The 24,801-nt window shown below is 39.0% G+C and overlaps 1 protein-coding gene across 2 annotated transcripts; it reads left to right on the top strand.

Moving 5' to 3' along the window:
• Window positions 1-5,358: 5,358 nt before the first annotated feature.
• LOC105231774 (CLIP domain-containing serine protease B8) lies at window positions 5,359-8,522 on the top strand. 2 transcript variants are annotated; one of them, XM_019992284.3, is made up of 5 exons: window positions 5,359-5,699; window positions 5,762-6,281; window positions 6,361-6,457; window positions 7,365-7,663; window positions 7,733-8,522. In XM_019992284.3, the coding sequence occupies exons 1-5, from the start codon at window positions 5,661-5,663 to the stop codon at window positions 8,062-8,064; spliced, it is 1,287 nt and encodes a 428-aa protein (XP_019847843.2). In that variant the 5' UTR covers window positions 5,359-5,660; the 3' UTR covers window positions 8,065-8,522. The 2 variants fall into 2 exon arrangements, with proteins under 2 accessions (XP_019847843.2, XP_011211532.2); XM_011213230.4 differs by having other exon boundaries at window positions 5,360-6,281; window positions 7,733-8,521.
• The last annotated feature ends 16,279 nt before the right edge of the window (window positions 8,523-24,801 follow it).

Genomic DNA, 24,801 nt, shown 5'->3' with positions numbered 1-24,801 from the left:
CTCTTACTAAGCCTGCCATCTATAGACCTCTTCGCTGAAAACTGCGCAGAAAAATCGGTGGGACGACTACTGGCTGCAAGAGAATTAACATAGAATGGGTAATGGCGGTTGGGTAAACACCAACTACATAATCCCACTTTTCAACTGGGAAAGAAGGTTCAAAGTAAACATAGAAAAAGATGGCTGGCATAAGAGATGTTAGTTACGCGCAACACTTTGATATCTATATGGATGGCTCGAAAACGGACGATGGAGTTTGTGCGGGACTATACTGTCCAAATTTAGGCATAAGACAACCTTTTAAGATTAGACCACTGCAGTATATTTCAAGCTGAGGCTTTGCTATTGCGAAAGCCGCAGAACTATCCTCTAATAAACCTGCAGGCCATTTCAGAGGCAACATCTGCGTAGACAGCCAAGCCGCAATCAAGGCAGTAACATCGTATAGATTGCCTGAAGTTGCCAGAAGCAAGCAACTCCCCGGCCACAAAGCCATCGAAGGTAATAATTGGACGAGATTGCTAAGAATCGTGTACGGCTAACATCCGAAAACGTGGTCAACCACGATCTCAACAGAAGCATGGTAAAGAATATCAAAACCCAATTGAACGAGCTACATATATACATAGGGCAATACTTCAAAAGTCATGTGCAAAACGCTAGATCGGAAGTACACAAAATTCCTATTGGCACTCAGTACATAGAAGAGACTGTAGGAATATGATGGGAATACTAACTGGTCACTGTCTGTTGGCGACACACGTCCGCAGAATGGGGCTGACAGAACGAGAAGACTGCAGAAAATGAGAAAATGTCTACAGCAGGGCACCAGGGAAATAATGATACACTGGAGGAGATATCGATAGTGAGGCCGTAGGGTTTGTTAAAATTCACGTCAAGTGCAGGCATCCTAAAAGACGAGTACTCTTCTTGGACTTGTCAATTAAACTCCAACTGGTCCAAACTGGTCTGGCTTATTGGCTTACCAGAGTAACTTAACCTATACACAAGATGGTTTTTTGCCCTTACAGTATCTATTTTAGGCCTTAATCCTGTGTGTATGTTACATTACCTACATTTAAGCCTATGACTCAGTAGTTTATGGTAGAGAAAAAAAAAAGATAAACTTCTTTTCCAGAAGAGTTACACCGAGTGAATGCACCGTGTCACAAGTCAGTGAAAACGACGGCAAAAATCCATCAATTGGGCTTATAATTTCTTCCTCAACCACTGTATTCTCCAGATCTGGCCCACCGACTATTTCCTGTTCACAGATCACAAAAGAAGGCTCGCTGGGATGAAAGTTTTGTCGAATGAAGATGTTATCGCCGAAAGCGAGGCATGTTTTGAAGCAAAGGACAAATCGTACCACAAAAATGGTATCGAAAAGTTAGAGGAGCGCTATAATCAGTCTATCGCCCTTAAAGGGAACTACATAAATTGCATAAAAAACGAATGTTGCCAAAAATAAATGCGTTTTACTATGATGGGGCGGGGACTTTTTAATTCATCTGTTAGGTCTTTCACTTTTCGAAATAAATAAACGCAAGTTAATTGTATAGGGGGTTTTTTAGACGTGTGGTTTTCAGTGAGATATTACTTTATTTGGCGTTGGTTTTTTTTTACACCTGTTATTTGACAAATATTTATATTGGTTTGCGATTTGGTAATGAACAGACTTACTCCGGAATACACTTAACTTAATGGAAAATTATAGTTGAATAGGTACGCTAGAAACAAAATTATCGCTTTTAAAGTGATGATAATCCAGAATCCGTTTTACATCCTTAAAAGATATATGCTCGCAAAACCACTGTTTGATGTGACATGTGGGAAGGGGACAGCACTGTGGGCGACCTTTGGTTCCAACAAAACGTCGCTACACACCATACATCCAACGAACCAATCAATATATTGAAGGAAACTTTTGGTATTCGCATTATCTCGCATGGTGAGCTTCTTCTTTACTGGCGTAGAAGCCGAGTATAGCCAAGTTAACAGCAGTGCGCTAGTCTTTCCAAGCGAAGACAGGTTCTTCTCCATCTGGTCTTCCAACGGAGTGGAGGTCTTCCTCTTTCACTTTTTCCCTCGGCGGGTATTGCGTCGAATATTTTCAGAGCTTAATTCGCTGAACTACAAGTATGTCAATGTCGTCGTATGTCTCATACAGCTCATCGTGCCATTATGCGATATTCGCCGGGACCAACGCGCAAAGAACCATACATCTTTCGCCGAACCTTTTTCTCGAAAACTCGTAACGCCGACTCGACCGGATCTCGTGGCAAAGGTGAGCCGAAGCCGAAGAAACCACGTCAAAGCAGTTCAAAAATCAATGACAATTTTCTTAGATTATCGAGATGAGGTGCACTCCGAGTTTCCGAGTGGCCAAACTGTCAACAAGGAAGACTATTTGTGTGCTATCCGTCGTTTGCGCGAGACTTTTCGTAAAAATAGGTCGGAATTATGAGCCGACAACTCTTGACTTTTGCACCATGATAATGCACCGTCGCATACTGCATTGATTCTTCGTGAGTTTTTCGAAAAATTTTCAGCCAATGTCGTGCCGCAATATTTGCATGATCTAGCTTCGGGTGACTTCTGGCTGTTCAGCAAAGTCAAACCGTTTTGAGTCAATTGAAGACATTTAACGCGAATCACTACGCGCATTGAAGGCTATTCGGGTGACTTCTGGCTGTTCAGCAAAGTCAAACCGTTTTGAGTCAATTGAAGACATTTAACGCGAATCACTACGCGCATTGAAGGCTATTCCAGAAATTGACTTTAACAACCGTTTCGAGGATTAGAAAAAACTTTGGCACAAGGTTATTAGGATTAATAATGAATAATATAAAGAGTTCCATAGCCAAAGGGACTGAACGAACCATGAAAAATCGACTGCACCAAATGCAATATAAAAAATTTTTGTAACAAAAATATATGGTGAAGTCCCCAGCATTCGATGACAGTTGATAACAACTGGTTTGTTGCATTGCTATATATAAGTATGATACGTATTTATAATACTATTTTCTCTACTAACTAGTATGACTTGCAGAAATAGTATTGCAAATGCTTGTATTATATTCGCATTCAATTCGAAATTGTTATTAATTTGTCTGCTCAACTTGTGGTTTACTAAGCATTAGCAGTTGACCTTTGCATGCGTAGCTCAGCGGTACATTTCCGTTTGCGGGTTTCCCGTTCATTAGTGAGGCATAGACCTCGCATGCCAACAGAGTTTCTTTTTCAATTTTTAGCTTATTTTGTCAGTAGACAGATTGATTTTCTTTTTTTGTTAATTTTTGTTAAGTTTCCCCCGAGCAAAAGATACTCAAGCGCGATATATGTTTAAAACTCACTAATGATGCAGATCTTTTTCTAAAGCAGTTTAGTGGGAAAGAGGTTAATTCATAGATGGCAAAAGAAAGCAATAAATTAAGCGGGCTGTTAGTTAAGAAATCTCAAGCTGATGAAGTCCCAATTACAGCATAAATATACTGTATGGTATTCGATTTTTAAATGATATGATTTCCAGGTATGCAATCAGGTATCGGTCATATTTCTGAGAGTTTATGTCAGTAGTAAAGGGTAATCCGTTTCACTGTTCCCAACTGAAAAAAAACACAGAAACTTCAAATTTAATAGGGAATGTTATCAGGGAATTATTCGAAATATGAAGATTATCTCACTCAAATGTGGGCTGCGGCCACGTCTGAGATGGTCCATCCATTGAGTCCAATTTTCGATGACTCCTCGAACGAGTGCTAACTAGCGAATAACACGCGTGATGTTTTGCTTCTTTTGAATCGAAGCAGGTTTGTCCGCATAAACTTTAGACTTGACATATGCCCATAGGAAAAAAGTCTAACGATGTGATATCACATGATCTTGGTGGCCAATCATCTGGCCCAATACGTGAAATTATCTGCTCACCGTAGTATACTCTCAATAAATTCATTGATTGATGTGATGTGTGGGAAGTGGCGCCGTCTTGTTAAAACCACATGTCGCCGAGATCACGTGATTCAATTGCAGGCATAAATAGTGGGTTATCATGGCACGATAACGGTCGCTATTGACGGCTACGTTCTCACCGGCATCGTTTTTGAAGAAATATAAATATGGACCGATATTCCACTGGCCCACAAACCACAACAAGCCGTTGATTTTTCTGGATAAAATGCCAACTCTTGAATCTCTTCAGGTGGGACTCACCGCTGAACAAGATTTGGCTCGAAACGGAGGATATTCTTGAAACTTTTCAAGAGCCCATAGAGTGAAGAGATGTCCGCTTGGGAAGGTCGAGTGGCTTCAGCTTTTGCACAAACTATATTTTGTACGTTTTCAATTTAAGATCTCGACGTAAAATGCGCCAAGTCGTTCAATACGTCAGTCCGAGTTGCTAATGTCGATCGAATATCATCCGAAAAGAAATGTCGGGTCCCCAGATGGTGATGATGGTGGTTAACCAGTTTAATTGAATTCAAGAAAATCTTCAGATACCTCATTAAAATGGCATAAACTGTTGTTATTTTACCTAAATTGAATTTGGTCAGTTTATATCATATCATACAAGTTGTATGTTCGATTCGCCACTCGCTAAATGGTTTTAAATGATATCAGCAAAGTACAAGTGCATTCAACTCTCTACTTGAATGAATTTAAATATACACTCCTAAACAAAGAGTCGTCTTATACTTTACATCTCGCCATACACAGCTTAAAGCTAATCTTAGCGCCTAAAAGTATGCAGCAAGAGCGCTTTAATTACCAAACAACTTAATCATGACTTAAACGAAAGTGAAACCGCAACAGCTGTCAGCTGTTCAAACCAACACAAGTTGTTATTGTGCGGAACCGGCTTAAAGTATGCTGCTTGGCGACCATGAAGTATACGCACGCGTCGCGTATGAGAGCTTGACGTTACGTCATTGCATAATTTGTCCGCACTTAACAACGAAGCGGCGCCGCCGTCGCCGTCATTGTGTATGACGAATAAAAAGGTAAACATAAAGTGTAAATGACCGCAGCCTCAGCTTGGCGATCTGGTTTTCGAAATGGACGCTTGGCGATTTCGCATAAAATGAGCACAAATAAGGGCGCCACATCATGGCACAGCTGATGGACTAATTATTTTACGACTGTTTTTCCGAATATTGATTTGGTTATTAAATTAACTGTATGAAAGGTAGACGAAAGCGCTGCTGGAGCTGCGACCGCTCCTGGCAGGTTTTTTTTGTCGAAGACGCGACATTGACGTTGTGATCGAGCAAAGAAACAGACGTAAATAAACTATTATTTATACAGTGTCTTTCTCATAAGCGCTGCGAACGCACAACTTGACAGCGTTTTTCGTTCACTCTCGCCGGCATTGACGTTCGGCGCTTAAATAGCGTTCACAGCTGAGCGGTACGTCAAGCTGGTGTGGTCGTGCCCGTGCTTTGAGCGGATAACTGAAACGTTTTACGAATTATTCAATTGAATTGGTAAATTTGAGTTATTGCCGCGAGCAGCCCATTTAAGTAGCACGCTTCACATTAGTAACACCGCCGGAGACGACGAGGACGGTCGTAGACACACATAAATCGTGGTTTTTAAACGTGCCTTCATTGACGCTCTGCAGTGTCGACTAGACATCTGGGCCGCTTTGGTGTTTACGTATGAGTGGGACATTTTCGAAATTCCGAATCGGCGAAATCGTAAGTTGACAATGCACTTCCACTGTTTTCTCGTCACATTATCGCTAACAGTCGTGTTGAAGGCGCGCGCCAATACAGACGTTCCATTACTTGACCCCTCAGCAGTTAATGAAAATAAAGACAACCCAACGTTTGAACCGGTGGCTGCTCAGCAGAAGTGTGATATACCTAATGAGGCTAAAGTGGGTGTTTGTGTGACCGTTGGCAATTGCTCGGCTTATCTGCTGGCGCGCAGCGTGCCGAACATATCCGCCGAGAAAGTGAATTTTCTAAAGAAAGTGCAGTGCTCGTGTAAAGAATGTGACTCGCTTGCGCCGGAGCCTATGGTTTGTTGTCCAGCTAATGGCCAGGACTATCTATATCCGTCACTGAAGTTTTCGAAATTCGAATATCGCCGTTTTCAAAATGTGACCGCGCAATTCAAACGCAAGAAACTAAAACGTCGCATACAGACCGTGGAACTGGGCGAGAGTTTCAATTTGCGCAACGAATGTGGCAAGCAGGTGACAAATCGTATTTACGGCGGCGAAATCGCCGAACTGGATGAGTTTCCGTGGCTGGCGTTGCTGGTGTACAATTCAAGTATGATTTCATTTCACGCATGTGTACTTAAGTGATTTGTGTGTGTGGAAAGTGATAATCAACTCCCTTTCATTCGCAGATGATTTCGGCTGTAGTGGCGCGCTCATCGACGATCGTCATATTCTGACTGCGGCGCATTGTGTGCGGGGCGAGGGTGTGCGTGAAAAGAAAGGACTGTAAGTTTGCGAAGAGCGGAAAATTAATGAACTTTAAGTGAAATGAAAAGTGGCTGAACTCTTGTTAGAAATACAGATGATCGGTAGGGGATTTAGGAAGAGGGATTTTTTTATTGAAAAGAATTTTCTGCAAATATAATAATTTAAGATTGAGTGTTCCAATGATTTTTTCGTTTTCGTTAAGTTTTGAGTCAGCTGTTTTAAATCACTGGCGTCTGATCATCCTTAGAGTTATTTTAAAATTAGTGTATAACATCAACGTGAGAAAATGTGTGAAATAGAATCCAAAAAGATCTAAGATATGAAAATTGAACCTTAACAGTAAATCATATAACGGAGAATTGAAAAAAAAACCACATAATTCGATAAAATACTCAAAAAAAATATAAACCTAAAATATTTCAAGGCAAATTTCCAAGCCTTCGAGCATCATTCTAACTTTACAATAATTCAGATTACTCTTCTTATGGAGCCGAGATCAAAATTGGCCTATGGGTGTGGCACCGCCAACTTCTAGGTGAAAACACATATCTCGATAGTCGCCCGACTGATTTCTACCAACTTTGGTATGTGACATTCTTCTAACATTTTTATGATACGGTTTGAACATAGACGAAATCGGACTACAGCCACACAATTTTAAATTCCATTTGATCCTCCCCGAGCACCCATCTACCTAATAAAATGATTTCGGTGGCTTTATACCTCATCTGTCGACCAATATATGTGCACTACCCGGGCTTTAATCCGTGCAAGTTGCAAAAGCGTGAAATGTTCGGACCTATTAATACCTTCAAAATTTTTGAAAGAGACGCTAAAAGAGCGAAAATTACGAAACCGCTGTTACGAAAACAACCCTAACCTCCCTTAAATGAATAATAGCAATGTTTTTTGCCTCACTTTTTAGGAAACTCGTTCGCTTAGGCGAATTCAATGTCAAAACCGAACCAGACTGTATTGAGGAACCCGATTATCTGAATTGCGCGGACGCTGCTGTAGACATCGGGCACGAGCGCATCTTCGTGCATCCCGAATACAATGAACATTCGTTTACTAAATTCAACGATATCGCCATAATACGACTGAAACGTGCCGTGTCTTTTACGCATTTCATCATGCCAATTTGTCTGCCTAGCCAAGATGAGGAGAGTCCCTATAAAGTGGGTGAAATGTTTTCGGTCTCCGGTTGGGGACGCACCGACTTATGTAAGTACATCATACTTGTTGAGGTTTATAAGTGGTTATGACAATATTTCTTTAACTCTTCTCTCTCAGTTAATAAGTACTTTCGCAACATACACAGCCCGATCAAGCTGAAGCTGCGTATACCATATGTGGAACGCGACAACTGCACGAAGATTTTGTCGACATTCGGCATCGAATTGGGCGCGAAGCAAGTCTGTGCTGGTGGCGAGTTCGCCAAGGATACTTGTGCCGGCGACAGCGGCGCGCCACTCATGTATTTCGATCGTAAATACTCGCGTTGGGTCGCCTACGGAGTGGTGAGTTACGGCTTCACGCGTTGCGGCATGGCCGGCCATCCCGCGGTATATACGGATATCTCCGCCTACCTCGATTGGATACACAAAATGGTGACTTCGAAGTGACAATTCACTTACAATATTTCAATTATATTCTTAGAAAAATATGTAGCTAGATAATTTGAATTGTACAAGACTCAGGGGCCCACAAATATTGCCTGCGGATGAATACTTTTTATAAATATTTATTGCAATGTTAGATTTGATATGAAATTTTGCTGTTTAAGTGGAGAAAAGCGACAACAAATACATTATTTTTTATTTATTTATAAAAATGTGTGTTAATATTTAAACAAGAAAAACAGAAGTTTGTTATTTACCAGACGATTTTGTAAATTTGTTTGGTGTGTGTGTGTGTGGTGGCAGACGCTTGTTCGTGCTTTTAACGTTCCAGGGAGATTACGTTGTTCGTGCAGTGTTTGTTTTTTCCAGCTTTGGCGGCTGGAAATGATAATGAAATGCTCGCGAAACTGACAAACCCCCGACTAAGGCGGAAATATTTTCACTTGACAATGGATTAGGTAGTTTTCTATTGCGACACAGCTAAGTAAATACTGTATAAAGTGTGTAGAAATGTATATATGTGCATAGATATGACTGTAATAGGTATTGTTTTCCACGACATTCCACTGGCGAAGTTCATGATGTCAATTTCTTGCGTCAAGGCTAAAATATTCAACTATTCAAATAAGCGAATATTAAAATTTTTCACTGCAAAGCTTAGTGCAAAATGTCCGGTGAAAGATCACCCTTCTGAAGTTGTTGGAAGAACTCTCTACATCGAACCACACCAACGCTTTGATATAAGACAACACGAAGTTAGGTAGAGAACAGTGAATTGACATGCAGATATAGAATTTGAGAGTAACAGTTCTTCCAACCAGAAATTTTAACAGAGAGTAGACTCGTTGCTTTAACATGTAATTTGTTTTATTTTATTGGGAAAGAAATTAACAGTTAAAGAGCAATTTCTTCTGAGCTGGTAATGAGTAGGTGTTTGTCCAGATAAAAATGGATGATTTGAACTTAAGAGTTTAGTTACAGATTTTGGATTCATACTCCTATCGATTTTAATTGCACAACGTGCCGTCGATATTATTGTATCACCACAGAGAAGCAATTTGGTGTGATAAAAAATTTATGTTGGCCGAAAATTATTAAGGGAGGTCATAGGGTAGGTTAGGGTAGGTTTGATGGTTGGATCAAAGATCGCACTTGAACTTTTCGATGTCATAAACATAGTACTCCTGTAATTCGAACTTAAAAATTTGATCAGGCGTATAATTTCTATCAGCTTCAAAGTGTTTAAGCCTTCATCTCTGTAAACTCGGTTGAATATAGAAGGAAGTGGTGAGGTGATTCCAACTCATTTTCTTCCATACAGCCTCAGCTTCTCCTCTCCTCCATTTTCAAAGCCGATAAGGCAATAGCTTGCTAGAACTCCCACAACTACGAAGAGGCTAGTCTTATTGAGAGAAAAGAGCTCCCTTGATCTCCAACGATTGGTCTTAGGCCAAAAGGATTTTGCGACAACGCATGAATTGTTGGCAGTCCAGCGCTGGCCCAGTTCTCGCGAAGGCCAGATATTCAGTAGTAAGCACACGAAGAGAGTGGTAAGTCCTGATAGGTTCCCATTCTACTGATAGCGGGGCTTGGCTATGATAACAAGGTTAGCCATAACTTAACCAGTTCTGAATGCGCGATTATTGAAGACTAGCCCTGCAGTGAGAGCGAATAGTCACTTGCCTGAAGGAGGCTGCACAACGGATCAGTAAATTTACCACTACCTTAATGGCAGCAACCTCGGCTTGAAAAACATTGCAATACTCAGGAAGTCTGAGACTGAAGTTAATAGAAATGCTCCTTCTATTTCCAGGAGGATCTTCGAAAAATATATACACATATGTTGGCGATGAGTACGTTATGTTTTCTTAGAATGATACAATTCAAGTCCAAAAAAAAAAAAATATTTTGATGACAAACTTGCCTAACATCGGAGATACCAAGTGCAGCTAGGTCTTCCTCTGCTTCCACCGGCGGGTACTGAATCGAATACTTTCAAAGCTGAAGTGTTCTCACCAAACCGGACAACATTAACTAGTCAGAAGGTTCCATCAACTGCGGTATTCGCTGTCGCCAATGCGCAAAGCACCATAAATTGGCCGCAAAACTTTCGTCTCGTATCCATGCCGACTCATCATCGTTGTTCTGCCGAGTTGACATTTCTTGGTCGGATAAAATATGGCTACGTTCCAGTTACGTAGACCTGACTGTCGTGGAATGGTTAACAGATGTCACTGTCTCTTTTTCCTTGGTAGTGGTTTTAACGAAGTGGTGCACAAACTCAACGCACAACCTCGCTGGGCTAGCCGCTTGGTTCAAGACCGAAGATTGCTCGCAGCCTCGCCTCAGGTGAACAGACGTTCCAATTAGACTTCAGCGAACACTTAAACAGAATATGTCGGCTTCGCTTGCTCTCTTTCAGCTGTGATCCCAGGCGCACCTCAAATTAAACAGTCAACAAGTATGTAATGAATGATGGGTTTGTGATTCATAATAATGTCACATTCAGCAGTCAGCTGTTTGTTGTGTATATTATATGCCGAACCATCACAAATTAATGATAAACTTGATCTACATTCACACAACAACTGACGTCAGAGATTGCCACACTTTTTACACATAATAAATAAACAAACGATCGAAGTCATCAGTAGCATTAAATATATTTTATATACAAATATGCTTATTCACGTACAATTTCATATAAAATGAAATAGAGAAACAAAAGCAAAAGTCATTGATAGTCAACACGCAGTCGAGTAAACGCATATATTTACAGAAAAGGTGTGCAAGTGCGTGTGTATGCCGAAGTGGCATTGCACAAGCCGGCATTTGGTTGCCAACAGTCAAGTGCGACGCAGCAACGCAACGCTTCGCTGGCGACTTGCCGAGTGATGCAATTAAACATCCGGACCATATGGCAAACGATCGACAGTCGGCTGTAACGACTACCAAACACCCAATCGTGCGCGCTTTAACGTTTGCTGTGTGCATTGAGACGAGACGAAGTGACACCGATTGTTCAATCAATCGCCCACGCGTCGAGCCGTAGCTCATTTAAATTAGTCAGCTGCTTTTAAACAATCGGCGCGGTGTTACAGCAAATTGCCCGAAAAGGGGGCGTTTTCGAGCGCATACATACATACAAGTGGTAAATAAGCGGTGATTGTTTGCAGCCCGTTGGTTTCGCCAATCAATTGTGGCTAACCGAAATCATTGAACGATTAACAAGTGTGAAAAACAGCGAGCGCTTTTGTGCGTAAAAATGTGTGAAGGTGCGCTGAAAGCGAAGGTGTTTATTTTAATGACAATGTCTTCCTTCATTCCAGTTGCGAGCAATTATTTGCCCAAAGAATTCAGTTGTGCCCAAAACCTCGATTTACGTTTTCGCTTTTTCATGGTTGTCTGCCTTCAAGCGAAGAGCGAAAGTGTAAATATTTCTGAACTTGACTTTTTATAAGCTGGCAACAGTCGTTTTGGTACGGTGTTACATACATATATTCGTGGTTTAAATGGTGCCTGTCAAAAGTCATGTGACAGTCCTTTGTGTCTGATATAGTAAGTTGTAATTATATTATTTTGCTAATTAGGAGGGTGTTCGAAGTATGAGTCATAGGTAGAGTAATAGACATTTGTATAGGGGGTTTGTTTTTTACTGGTTTTAGTTTGCAACAACCGAAGAAAACGTCGGAGCACCTATAGACCACATATCGCTCATTTGCTGCAAGACCGGCATAAATCAAAAAACGTGATTTTTGAGTTAATGCTGCAGAATTGTTCGTTATATCATACTTCATGTTGAGTGAAAAATTCATATGAATACCTCTTATATGCTCCGCTTGAGAAGAGGTGTACGGTTGGTGTCTCGGTGTATGGTTGTAGTCAGTTGAAAACTTTAAACGCGTTTTCTGAAAAATCGATTTTTTTGACTTATGCCGGTCTTGCAGCAAATGAGCGATATGTAAATGATCGGCGTGATGAACTAAGTCAATTTAGTCTGTTCGTCTCTCTGTCGGTCTATAAATAAGCGACTAGTCGTCCACCAGTTCTAGAGATTTTTGAAAATTTTCGCACTCCCTTTTCTGCCCAAAAGGAATTATTTTGGTATATATGTATGTATCAGTTATACAGTTCAGATAATATTGTGCGTTTTCTAATTATCAAAACAAAAAATTCATAAAACCTCTATTCACTTATTATACTCTCGCAACAAAGTTGCTAAGGAGAGTATTATAGTTTTGTTCACATAACGGTTGTTTGTAAGTCCTAAAGCTAAAGAGTCAGATATAGGGTTTTATATACCAAAGTGATCAGGGTGACGAGTAGAGTTGAAATCCAGATGTCTGTCTGTCCGTCCGTCTGTCCGTCCGTCCGTTCCGTGCAAGCTGTAACTTGAGTAAAAATTGAGATATCATCATGATGAAACTTAGTACACGTATTTCTTGGCTCCATAAGATTTTTAAGTTCGAAGATAGGCAAACTCGGCCCACTGCCACGCCCACAAAATGGCGAAAACCGAAAACCTATAAAGTGTCATAACTAAACCATAAATAAAGATATTGAAGTGAAATTTGGCACAAAGGATCGCATTAAAGAGGGGCATATTTCGAAGTAATTTTTTTGGAAAAGTGGGCGTGGCCCCGCCCCCTACTAAGTTTTTGGTACATATCTCGGAAACTACTACAGCTATGTCAAACAAACTCTATAGAGTCATTTCCTTCAGGCATTTCCAATACAGTTCAAAAATGGAAGAAATCGGATTATAACCACGCTCACCTCCCATACAAAGGTTATGTTGAAAATCACTAAAAGTGCGTTAACCGACTAACAAAAAACGCCAGAAACACTAAATTTTACGGAAAAAATAGCGGAAAGAAGCTGCACCTAGGCTTTTTTAAAAATTGAAAATGGGCGTGGCGTCGCCCACTTATGGACCAAAAATCATTCCTCAGGAACTACTCCACCGATTTCAATGAAATTCGGTATATAATATTTTCTTAACACCCTGATGACATGTACGAAATATGGGTGAAATCGGTTCACAACCACGCCTTCTTCCAATATAACGCTATTTTGAATTCCATCTGATGTCTTCTCTGTATAATATATACATTAGAAACCAATGATGATAGCGGAATAAAACTTTACACAAATCACGTTTAAAAAATATGTAAATGACGGATAATGAAATCTCGATTATCACTTTATCATGCGGGAGTATAAAATGTTCGGTGACACCCGAACTTAGCCCTTCCTTACTTGTTTCAATTAATTATTACCAACCTTTCTTTCTTCTATCGTCTCTCCAAACACAGTCGAATTGAGCATTTTATTTTTGCTATTTTTTGTTGTTATCGCAATTTCATCAATATTTGCCTTCTCTATTATGCTTGTTGTTAATGTTGTTGCGATTTAGTTGCCGGCGTTTTTTGCTTCTTTTTCGGCAACCTTGAACTACATTTGAATGTGGCTATAGTTACGAAGTGAGACGCATATATTTACATTAATGACGGACTGACAGTGAAATGAAGCGAAGTGCGAAATGAAGATCACAAATGAAGATAAATTTTATTAACTTTTTTAAGCTGAAGTAATTGCAAAAAAAAAAAATAATAAACAAAATTTAATCTAAAAAACAAAAAAAAGTCACTTGTTTTTGAGTATTAGTAAGCCACCCGCAAAGTGGGTGCCATGCGAGCTCACTTTTGACCAAAAGCAACGATGAGTTGATGACTCGTAGCAGTGTTTGGAGCTGTTCAAGCGTAATAAACCCGAGTTTATGCGTCGATATATGACAATGCATGAAACGTGGCTCCATCATTTCACTCCGAAGTCCAATCGGCAGTCATCCGAGCGGACTGCACGCGATGAACCTACTCCAAAACGTAGAAAAACGCAACAGTCAGTTGGCAGGGTTTTGGCGTCTGTATTTTGGGATGAGCATGGAATAGTTTTTATTGACTACCTTGAGAAAAGAATATCCAACAACAACGACTATTACATAGTGCTATTGAACCATTTGAAGGACAAAATAGACGAAAAAACCGCATTTGAAGAAAAGGAGAGTGCTGTTTCATGACAGCGATATCATTGGCCATAACAACCGCGTCGAGAAGCAAATAGGTCGGGTAGTGAACGAGAACAAGACAGTCATAACTTCGAAGTCGTAGATAATTTCGCGTATCTTGGAACCGGTATTAACACCAATAACAACTCAGCCCATAAATCCAACGCAGAATAACTCTTGCCAACAGGGGCTACTTAGAACTGAGTAGGCAATTAAAAAGTAAAGTCCTCTCTTGTCGAACAAAGACCAAATTTACACTCACAATTACATCATCCCCGTCCTGTTATATGGTCTATGGACGATGACAACATCTGATGAATCGGCATTACGAGCTTTCGAAAGAAAGGTTCTGCTGAAGATTTATGGTCCTTTGCGCATTACCAATAACTTTATCGTAGTCGATGAAACGAAGAGATGTACAAGATATATGACGACATTGACATAGGTAGCTCAGCGTATTAATACATATGCAGCGGCTTCACTGGCTACGTCATGTCGTTCAAATGGATTAAAACACTCCAGCTTAGAGAGTAGTCGTCACAGTACCCAGCGGGCAAGCAGAGGATAAGAAAGGCTTACATTCGTTGCAAAGACCAGTTGGAGAAGGACCTGGCTACACTTGGCGAAAAAGTAGAACGACTAGCGCACTGTTGTAAGCTCGGCAATAACGGCATAAGCGGTGTCTCTACCAATAAAGAAGGGCATATATAAATCTCCATACAATGACTAACGAGCGTTTTGACCTGGCCACAAATTAAATTAAAGCAAGACAAAAACTGCCAGAATTTTGAATAAATTCCCTACAGGGTTGTTTCTATAATATGCATGTATTTAGCAATTGTTTTTGTCACGACTAATCCGTATTTGCACTCTAAGTCACAGCCGTGTTTAACTGTTATTGTGTTCATTGTTGTTTATTGTTGTATATAGGCGAAAAATTAAAACGACAGACATAAAACTTTTATTTTTATTTCGAAGGTAATAAAAATAGAAACAAATAGGGAGTTGAAATCAAATCAAAAATACCTGGAACACACACACATATATTATTGTTGTTGGAATAGAATCGGCGATTCAGTGAATTAAGGTAACAACAACGTTTTTAGAGGAAAGTGTTGATACTCATTGCCGATTCAAAGAAGCAATTATCTTTTGACGGTTCTGAGTGATCTCCGTTGCGATTCATACACAGAAACTTCAAGAGATGCTTGTAGAACCTTCCAAGATTTGTAGTTGTCTTTGCATTTTATTCATTATTTCAAGTTTATACGACTCACTGAGCCCATTTTGTACGAGCTTCCAAAAGCTGTTCTGTTTCAATCCGAATGCCAAGCCGACTGAGATTTGGAGGAATAGGATAGTAATGTGAAAAGTACATTTCGGAAAGTTTACAAGGCAGAAACTACATCTTCATAGGAGAGCAGCATCTGCAATTTTACGTAAGCCGTAAAAATATCCCTTTAGTAACTGGCACATACAGAAACATAAGGGCATTAACCGCATACTTGGACGGCCTATATCACACCACTGAGTTTCGAAACCCAGCCGATTACAGTATATGTATGTACGCGTATATAGTTTCTTATATTGTGTGCTTATCATCGTTAAATTCGATCTAACTTGTCGAAATGTTCCTCCATATGATAGCTTCTTTGCTGGTGCAATATTCCGCCGAAACGTTTAAGGGTTTCTTTGGATTTTCACGTCCTTACAACTCTCTTTATAAGTTAAGGAAACAGTGCTCGATAATCGTCATGTCGTCTTAACATATCTTAGTTATTATTTTGGGTATGAAGGGTTAGTATTGGGAAAAGATCTGAATCTCTTGCCAAATTGTGTCGAATAGAGGTCGCAAAAAGATATTTGTAGCTGATTCATCAGACATACGTACTACTAACAAGACATTGGTTAACGAATATGACATCAGAACAATAGTACCTCAATATTGAGACGAAACTAAAAATACCAAAATTCGCAGAAGGCACTAAAGCTCATCCCATGCTAGGCTTACAGCAAGTGTATGGATGATTGGATTAAGTGTTGACAAGCTTTGTTTAATTGAGATTTGTATTAAAATAAGTGAAAATGTACATTTTTGTCAGTACGGTTCAAATTTGATCATATGGTATAAATATCTCAATATTATTTTTGTATACTATATGTAAATATATGTAAATGATAGCCAATTTATATACGAGTCTCTATATAAAACAACGCATATACATACACAGTACATATACCATTTAAAATTACCCACCACCAATGAGCGCAATTTAAATTATTGGCTTTCTAATGCCCAACTCCATTTTTTAACATATTATACTAAAAAAAAATTGTTGCATCTGTCGTTTTGAAATTTCGCTGTCAATCAAAAATGCAACAATAGTGACCGCAAACAAAAAACCAACAACGACCCCTGCATAAGCGAAAACCCACCATACCGAATGAATGGAAAAAATTCACCGTTCACCCACAATAAGGCAAAAAACTGGGTCACTCGACATACAAAGGCGGCACAAACAATTTTCAAGCAATTAATTAGCGAATTAGGCAATTTCATTTGCCAGGGTAATTTTTTGGTAATTCTTCAAAATTGGCTTTCATAAATGGTGGGAGTAAATCTAATCACTTTACGAGCTTTTGAAATCGAAAGCATTCAAATTCACGACAAAGTGGCTTCGTTTTATGAAGCTTACGCTTGTTAAATCTAATTACCGCTGTGTGCTGTTGTGACCTGTTAAAATGCTGCATGTTTTTCTAAACAATAAAAATTAAGTTCAAGCGCAACTGTACCGCAGCCAGCAATAACTTAATACAATTATACATACAAACAAGCAACGTTTCCTTTCCACATTAACTGTACCTACAGACCTACTGCCATAGAGCGCCAACCACTTCTCGACTTGACTGTAGTCGCTTCAAGCCAACCCCAAAAATATGCTACAAAATAGTAAAGCAACAGCACATGAACATACTCAACGTGCGGTGAAAGTGTTTACCCTGTAGGAAATTCGAAATGTTTAACTGATTTTCAATATTAGCTAATTTTAGCAAAGCCATTTATTAAAAACTATATTTTTAAATTTTTTGAACGGGAAATATTTTATTGATATATGTATATAAACTTAAAATATTTAATGTTGGAATGAAAGATATAATATGGGAGAATAGCGGAGCCAAGATCATACAAAATATAATATAGTATCTAGTTAAAAGAAATCCAGTAGTGGTGCCACTCTCAGAGAAAACCGAGTGCCTATTGGCAAACGCTGGGCTAGTCTATTTTCACAAGCTTTTCTTCACACGAAATTATTATCAGCAAACTCATTCGACAGACAGGAACTTGGTGTCAGGACCCGTTTATAAGGTTAATGGATAAGAAAATCCCAAACAGGTTCCCGGACAATCTTGTGCCGTTGGGCTGATGAATCACAGTTCCTTCTGAGTGTATGCTTCATTCAAATTAACCAGTTTTTGACTGTATCAAATAAAAGTTTAACCGTAGAAGGAGCAGCTCATAGTAGATGATTCCCAACCGATCCCACAAAACCATGCGCCATTTCTGACTTCGCAAAAGCTTGCGTGCAACTCACTGCGATTCGATCACGACTGTTTCCGTTTGAGGTTGTCCGGTAATACTCACTTTTCACTACCAGTCGCTATACCCGATGAGATTTTTTATGTTAACCCTTTTGTATCCAGCCTTATATAAAGGGTTCCAAACTGCCTTTTATGCAATAGTTAGCTCCTGGGCTATTCAAAATAGTGCTTGAAGGATGGAGCCATCTGTAGAAGTTCACGCAAGTGAGGAAACTTCTCTGCGCGCCATCCATTCACTTGGGATTGACCAGAAGCAATTCTTTCACATATGGTTCAAGCAGCTCACAACTTCCGATCTTAGACCAAGTATCCTCTGGGTAGTCAAAAAAACATCCGCTTGAAGGCGAGCTAGATTGTGAATGCGTATTATCTCTCTGCAGGGTTCTACACTAGGTTTGGGACCCGCCACGTAAAAAAATACCGCCAATGAAAAGCACGCAACAGCCTCGAATGAGGAACTCTCCTTTTGATCACGACCACTATAAACGTATTAAGGATAACGATTTAAGGGCATGCAACTGGAATGTTCGATCCTTAATTGGGAAGGTTCCGCTGCCCAGCTGAATGGTCCTCGTTCGAGTAAAGGTTATCATCACCGCCTTCCAAGAAATACGATGGACGGGACAAGAACTGAGGCGTGTAGGTTCATATGGCATTTACTACAGTGGCCATATAAAGGAGCGCAAATTCGGTGTGGGATTCCTGATGGGAGAAAGACTACGTCGTAGAATTCTGACATTCACGGTGGATAAGCGTCTAGTCACAATCCGCTTCAAAGCGGAGTTCTTCAACATATCGATGAATTGCACTTGCGCCTCGCTGCAAGAGAAGTGTGACCAAGATGTCTGCTATGAGCGCTTGGAGCGCAGCTATGAGAGTTTTTGCTTTATTGAAGGAAACCTCTAAAATATGTCTGGGAGGTTTTTTTACTATGAAGTCTACTTTTTCTAACGCCAGATAGGGGAGTCCGTAAGATACACATTACTAAAGCCATCTACTGGAAATGTAATGGACGCATTTTTACAAGACCTTATATATAATATATCGAATTTACAAGGCGGTTAACTATAAGTCATAGAAACATGGGTGGAGTTCCAATAAAAATTACATATATTTATATAGAGATTTTAAAATATCTGTCGGCACTTCACAATTATGAAAATTACCATTAAATTAAAAATAAAACTTAAATCCTAGGGAACTTCCAACTTGTAGGCGTGATAATTTCTAAACGATAGCAGAAGCTTGACCATAAATCTCCTAACATACGTAATTTCCAGTTTCCGTTTGCCAAAATGACAGTGTAATTAGTGAAAGAGAATTTTTACACTCAACTTTCCTGCAGGGCTTCAAAAGCCAGCAATCGAGTTGAGTAAGTGAAGCAAGCAAGCCAAAGCAACGCCAGCGACTTTCAAAACAAATGTTCACAAGTTAATTTTACACATTCACGTAAGCACTTACACATGTATAAATGTTGCCTACTGTTGCAGTGAAGAAGTTAGCGCGCTGCGCACACCCACCCCCTCGGTCAGCGTACGCCATTTGGGCGCACGTGTCAAACACGCAATCTAAACATGCGAAAATTAATATTTGCGAAAGTTGGAAAATGATAAACAATCAATGCAGTAATAATCATAACGACAATGAGATGTCAGCGGTAATAACTACAACAACACAAGTTATTGGCGCAACACTCAACACATCACATTAAACATTGAACAGCAACAACCAAACACTTGAGGCATACATAAATACATACATGCATACATATGTATATATGGGTAAACATATTGATATACGTGCCGAATTTCATCAACAACAACATGTTGCACGAAGTGAAGCACTACTGTGCCAACTCTGAGGATAATCACCATAATCGTTGCTTCAGCGCGTGTTTGCATATTAAAAACGCTGCTTGCGGGACGGGGCGCCGTGGATCAAATTAAAATAGAAGCTTCTTTCTTCATTTCGCGAAATTATGAAAATTATTGAAATTTGCATATTTTGTAGTCATCAGCAATCACATACATACACACACATATAAACCAGCAGCACACGCAATGTCTTACTTATATTTATGTAGAAATTTTTTTATCAATATACGTATATATTTTTTTTAAATTAGTGACAGTGGTTGAAGTCTTACATCTCAGCTTAGTGAGATTGTTTGCGAAATTTGATTAGTTATAAACAACAACAAGATATGCTCAGGGTATTAGAATTTATATATACCAGATCGTTCTTGTATTTTTATATGCGTCAATAATATTGAATGATGTATTAAAATTTTTACTGCTTCCAACCAAAAGACCTCTAACTGTATTTAAAATTAATGGTGCAGAACCTCTTAAGGTTACGTGGGTTTTGACGGTCGTTTTGTTTTCTGTATATTATGTCCATTTTCACCAATTTTTTTCATATAATAAATTAATACAACTTCTGAGTATTTCAAAACACAACATTTGAGTAATATTTTGTGAATTTTTTATAAAAAAAAATTTTTGGAAAATCAAACATTGGCTTTTTCCGGAACCACCGCCTAAAAATGTCACCTCGGGTGGTAGCATAATAGACGAAAGATTTATCTAAAATCAAAAAATCTAATTTCATCGATTAATAGATGAGTGTAAGTCCTAATTAATCGAAGGATTTGGAGAAAAATTATTTTTTGGCTAATGAAATGAATGGAAGCTGGCTAATTTTTTACCACAAATTACTTTGAAAAATTTAATTGTAATCGAAAAAAGACTCATCGATCAATCACAAAGTCATCTTATTTAGAAGAACTAAGCAAAATTTCGTAAGCATTGACTTTAAAGACTTTGGGGAAATATTAAAGCCATATTACAGTATTTAAAAATACAAAACTTAAAAAAAATACAGGTAAAGTTTTTGAAAAAAGGTCCACCAATCCAGCTGCCTCCAAGAATGAAATAAAAAGAAACGAGTATTGCCCGTACAATCATTAACGCTTAGAACAAATCAAAGCACCTCAGCGATTAGTGCCTTACTCTAGATGTGATCAGGGACTTTGTAGCGATTTAGTAAACTTTCATAAAATCATCGAAAACTTGTTGCAGTCCCTAATAAAAAAAAATAATAGTCGCTGAAGGGCACAGAAGGCCATCCCAGAGTATGTTTATAGGTTTATAAGAATGAAGAAAGCCATTGGCTTTTGGTATTGGCGCAGGATCTTATTTTGAAGGAGACAAAAAGGATATGGATTTTAATACGTGAAATGCATTTTTGAAAGCTGTTGATGTATTCGTGAATAACTTTGGGCAAATCTTTGTTAGGGAAACAGATAAATTATCTTCAATGAAAGTACTGAGTTTACCAATGTATATATATACATACAAATAATGTCAACACATCAACATACCATCCCCTGTATTCTCTCCACTCTTTATATGGGAGAATAGTAACAAAATGTACTCGTACGTGCCGTGTACTGAATATTTCCAAAGTAAATTCGATTGCTTGATTGAAATCGATTTGGATTGAGAAAATATTTTATGTCCACTAAATTATGCACTTACTGCTTCTCAATTGTGGTATTGTGAGAGTCTTTCGAACTTATTTCAAGAGCCCTTGAAATCATGGCACATTCTATGCCTCCTTAAATGAAATGAGAAGAGTATTGCGGCAAAGCAAGCACCGAAATGTACTTGAACACGCGTTTGTTAAAGGTGCCAATTGACAGACGTAACTTCGAAGTCGTAGATAATATCTCTTTTGGAACCAGACTCAGCATCGAAATCTAACGCAGAATAACTCTTGCTGCTTCGGACTGAGTAGGCAATTGGGAAAAAAGTACTCTCTCGAAGAATAAAGTTCAAATTCTGCCAAGTCACTCATCATCCTTGTCCTGCTATACGGTGCAGAGGCATGGACGATTACAACAGCTCATGAGTTTGGCGTTCCGAGTTTATGGTCCTTTGTGCATTGGCAACGGCGAATATCGCATTCGATAGAACGACGAGATATTTCGTCGCTATTGGACACAGTTCAGCGAATTAAGAGACAGCGTCTACGCTGGCTAGGTCACGTCGTTTCGAATAGATGAAGATAATCCTGCTGTGGGATTAACGAGCGAAGCAGAGAAAGGGTCGTTGGAAAGACCTGGTGAAGGATGACCTGGCTACACTTGAAATCTCCAATTGACGCTATATAGTGAAAAGCAGAAATGACTGACGCACTGTTATACTCTACTACGAGGGCTGCTATAATATTTCTGGCCTAGGCAAGCCTAAGTGTTGCCCAGGTGAAATCTGACATTTCCATTGGAAAGTTTGACATTTTTTTAGCATAACATCACTCCAGAACGTTTTGTCATTTAATCGTGAATTGTTTTATTTACAGGGAATTAAAAAATTCATCTCGGCCAAAAAATCGAATTAACTCGTGAACATTTTCGTGCGATCATTGTTCACAACTTTCGACGTGGATTATCACGACAAGAGTGCATCGATGAACTAAAATCTTTGTATGGCTATGAAGCACCATCCTATAGCACTGTGAAAAACTGTTTACAAACGAATTCAGTCGTGGCCGACGCTCGCTCTAAGACGAATTCCGTGAAGGTCCGTCCAAAAACAGCCGTTGTGCCAGAAAACATCGATGCCGTACGTGAACTGATAATGCAAGACCGTCATGTAAACATACCTTCAGATAGAGGCATGCCTATGCATTCTCCCACCAGCATACATTCGATATTGCATGAACACCTGGCCGTAAAAAGGGTTTGTTCTCGTTAGATCCCGCACCATTTGACCATCGCTCAAAAAAATGGCTCGGGTGGATTGGTGTAAACAAATGCTGAAATGATACGATCGCGGTGTTTCAAAAGACGTTTATAAGATCGTCACAGGTGACGAATCATGGATCTATGCGTATGAGCCCGAAACAACAAACAGCAATCGACCGTGTGGGTCTTCCAAGACGAGCCAAATCCAACGAAAGTTGTTCGTTGAAGAAGCACTTCGAAGCAAAATGGTCGCCTGTTTCTTCGGTAAAACTGGTCATGTGGGCGACTGTTCCGCTTGAGCAACGTAGGACGGTCAATTCTGAGTGGTACACCACCATTTGTTTGCCTGAATCTTCGGAGAAATTCGAAAAACGAACAAGAGAAGTCGAATCATTGTGCACCATGACAATGCGAGCTCTCACACATCGGCTCAAACCAGCGCATTTTTGACCGGCCAAAACGTTGAATTGATGGGTCATCCGCCGTACAGCCCTAACTTGACACCCAGTGACTTCTTTTATTCCCACACATCAAGAAAATAATGCGTGGTCCAACGATTTTTGTCGCCAGAAGATGCTGTTGAAGCATTCAAAAACCGTGTTTAAAACCATTTTCGTTGATAAATTTTCCTACTTTCATTATTATGCCAGAAATATATATAGCAGAGCCCTCGTATAACCGTGTAAGCGATTTTTGCACCAATAAAAAAGACGATTTCCCTTTCAGTAAGCTACGGAGATATTCAAAGCCACTTTCTAGAGGAACTTTTATTTTAGAATGTATATATGTGTTTCAATCAGAAGTTTTTGAAATTAAAAAAAAATGATTATTTTTCTCGGAAAGAATAATCAAGCTTTTTTCATAGCATTAGATTTATAACTAGATTAGATTTATATTTCTATTTATTTTCCGGAACCGCACTATATTCAGGTAATTGATACCGATGAATGCTGCTTTTTGTGGTAAAAAGGACACGAATCAGGAGACTGATCCAATTATAGTTATAGCTGTATAGAAACTGTGGCAAATATTGAAAAAACTGTGAATTCACTTTTGAAGTCTAGATAGTCAATACCTGATCCTAATTTTGTAAGAATTTTTAGTTGAACTTTATAACATAATAATAATGATTTAAAGCTGTCGCTTATTGTCCTCAACTACCTGCAGAGAAACTTGCTATTCTATCTTTTTTCATTGCAATTCGATTACATATATAAAAAGAAAGAATATGTACATATGTCAATAATAAAATCTGTGGTTACCGGGAAATTCAGTCTACTATACCTTCCTTTATTAATAATAACAGATACGGTTGATTTGTATAGAATTTTTCTAAAAATTTAATATATTGCTTATAGTTTTGGGATATTTGTAATATAGTTATAACCATAATTCATCAAAACACCAACGACAAGAAAAAATGAGATAGAAGTGTGTTGTATACTCTTAAGAAAACTTTATATGAGTTTACGCAAACTCACAGTCCTATAAGCAATTACTGTTATTCAAAGCCTCAAAACGATTACTATCTCCCAAAACAGCAACACTCTATGCAATTTATACAAAATCTAGGTAAATTACTAAAGTAATAACTATGTGGGGAGCAAGTGAGGGATGGTACAGTCCACGTAAGCCTAGTTATTGACATACGCTCGACTAGGCGAGGCAACCATTTAACCCCATTAAAGACACATAAAATGTTTATGGCAATTCGCGGATTGTTAAACAACACAACAAACGAAATCACACAAAATCGTTAGAGAAATGGAAAATACGCACCCACCCCACCCCTACATATACAGATCATTTGCTATGAGCGCTTTAGTGGGCATAAATAAAATATATATGTATGCATATGTATGGAATGTTTATAGTACATGTATGTGCTTAAGTAACTGCTGTAAGTTCGATGCAAAGTAAAGACGTAGATCCTTAAAGGCATACGGAGGAGCTGTGGATTTACACTTTCAAACATACATACAAACATATCAAGGCTTCGTATAATTCATGAAAGCACTCGTAGGTAAGAAAATTACTTATTTTTCCTATTGTTAAGAATTTTTAATCGCTCACAGCAAGCGCCGCATAACAAAAGCGAACGGTACATATTTACGTTTCTGCCATTGTAAAATGAATTATTTAAATTTGTTCGACACATTTCACAAGCAGCAACTTTCAATTCAAATTCAAGCCAAGGATCAGCGAGGCTCAATGACTTTTGTTTAACTCAAAAGCGAGTTTTCAACGAAGAAAATGAGCTGTGTGCCCATTGTGAGGGAAAAGCGCGAAGAAGGAAAAGCAAGAAATAATACAATTTCACATTTGC

Source organism: Bactrocera dorsalis, chromosome 2 (assembly GCF_023373825.1).
Source record: "Bactrocera dorsalis isolate Fly_Bdor chromosome 2, ASM2337382v1, whole genome shotgun sequence".
NCBI lineage: Eukaryota > Metazoa > Arthropoda > Insecta > Diptera > Tephritidae > Bactrocera > Bactrocera dorsalis.
This window is presented reverse-complemented; position numbering and strand designations above follow the sequence as displayed.

Coding starts and splice junctions, on each gene's coding strand:
- LOC105231774 (XM_011213230.4), top strand. CDS start 5,711: ATGCACTTCCACTGTTTTCTCGTCACATTATCGCTAACAGTCGTGTTG. Junction 6,282..6,360: donor GTTGCTGGTGTACAATTCAA/GTATGATTTCAT, acceptor TTTCATTCGCAG/ATGATTTCGGCTGTAGTGGC. Junction 7,664..7,732: donor TTGGGGACGCACCGACTTAT/GTAAGTACATCA, acceptor CTTCTCTCTCAG/TTAATAAGTACTTTCGCAAC.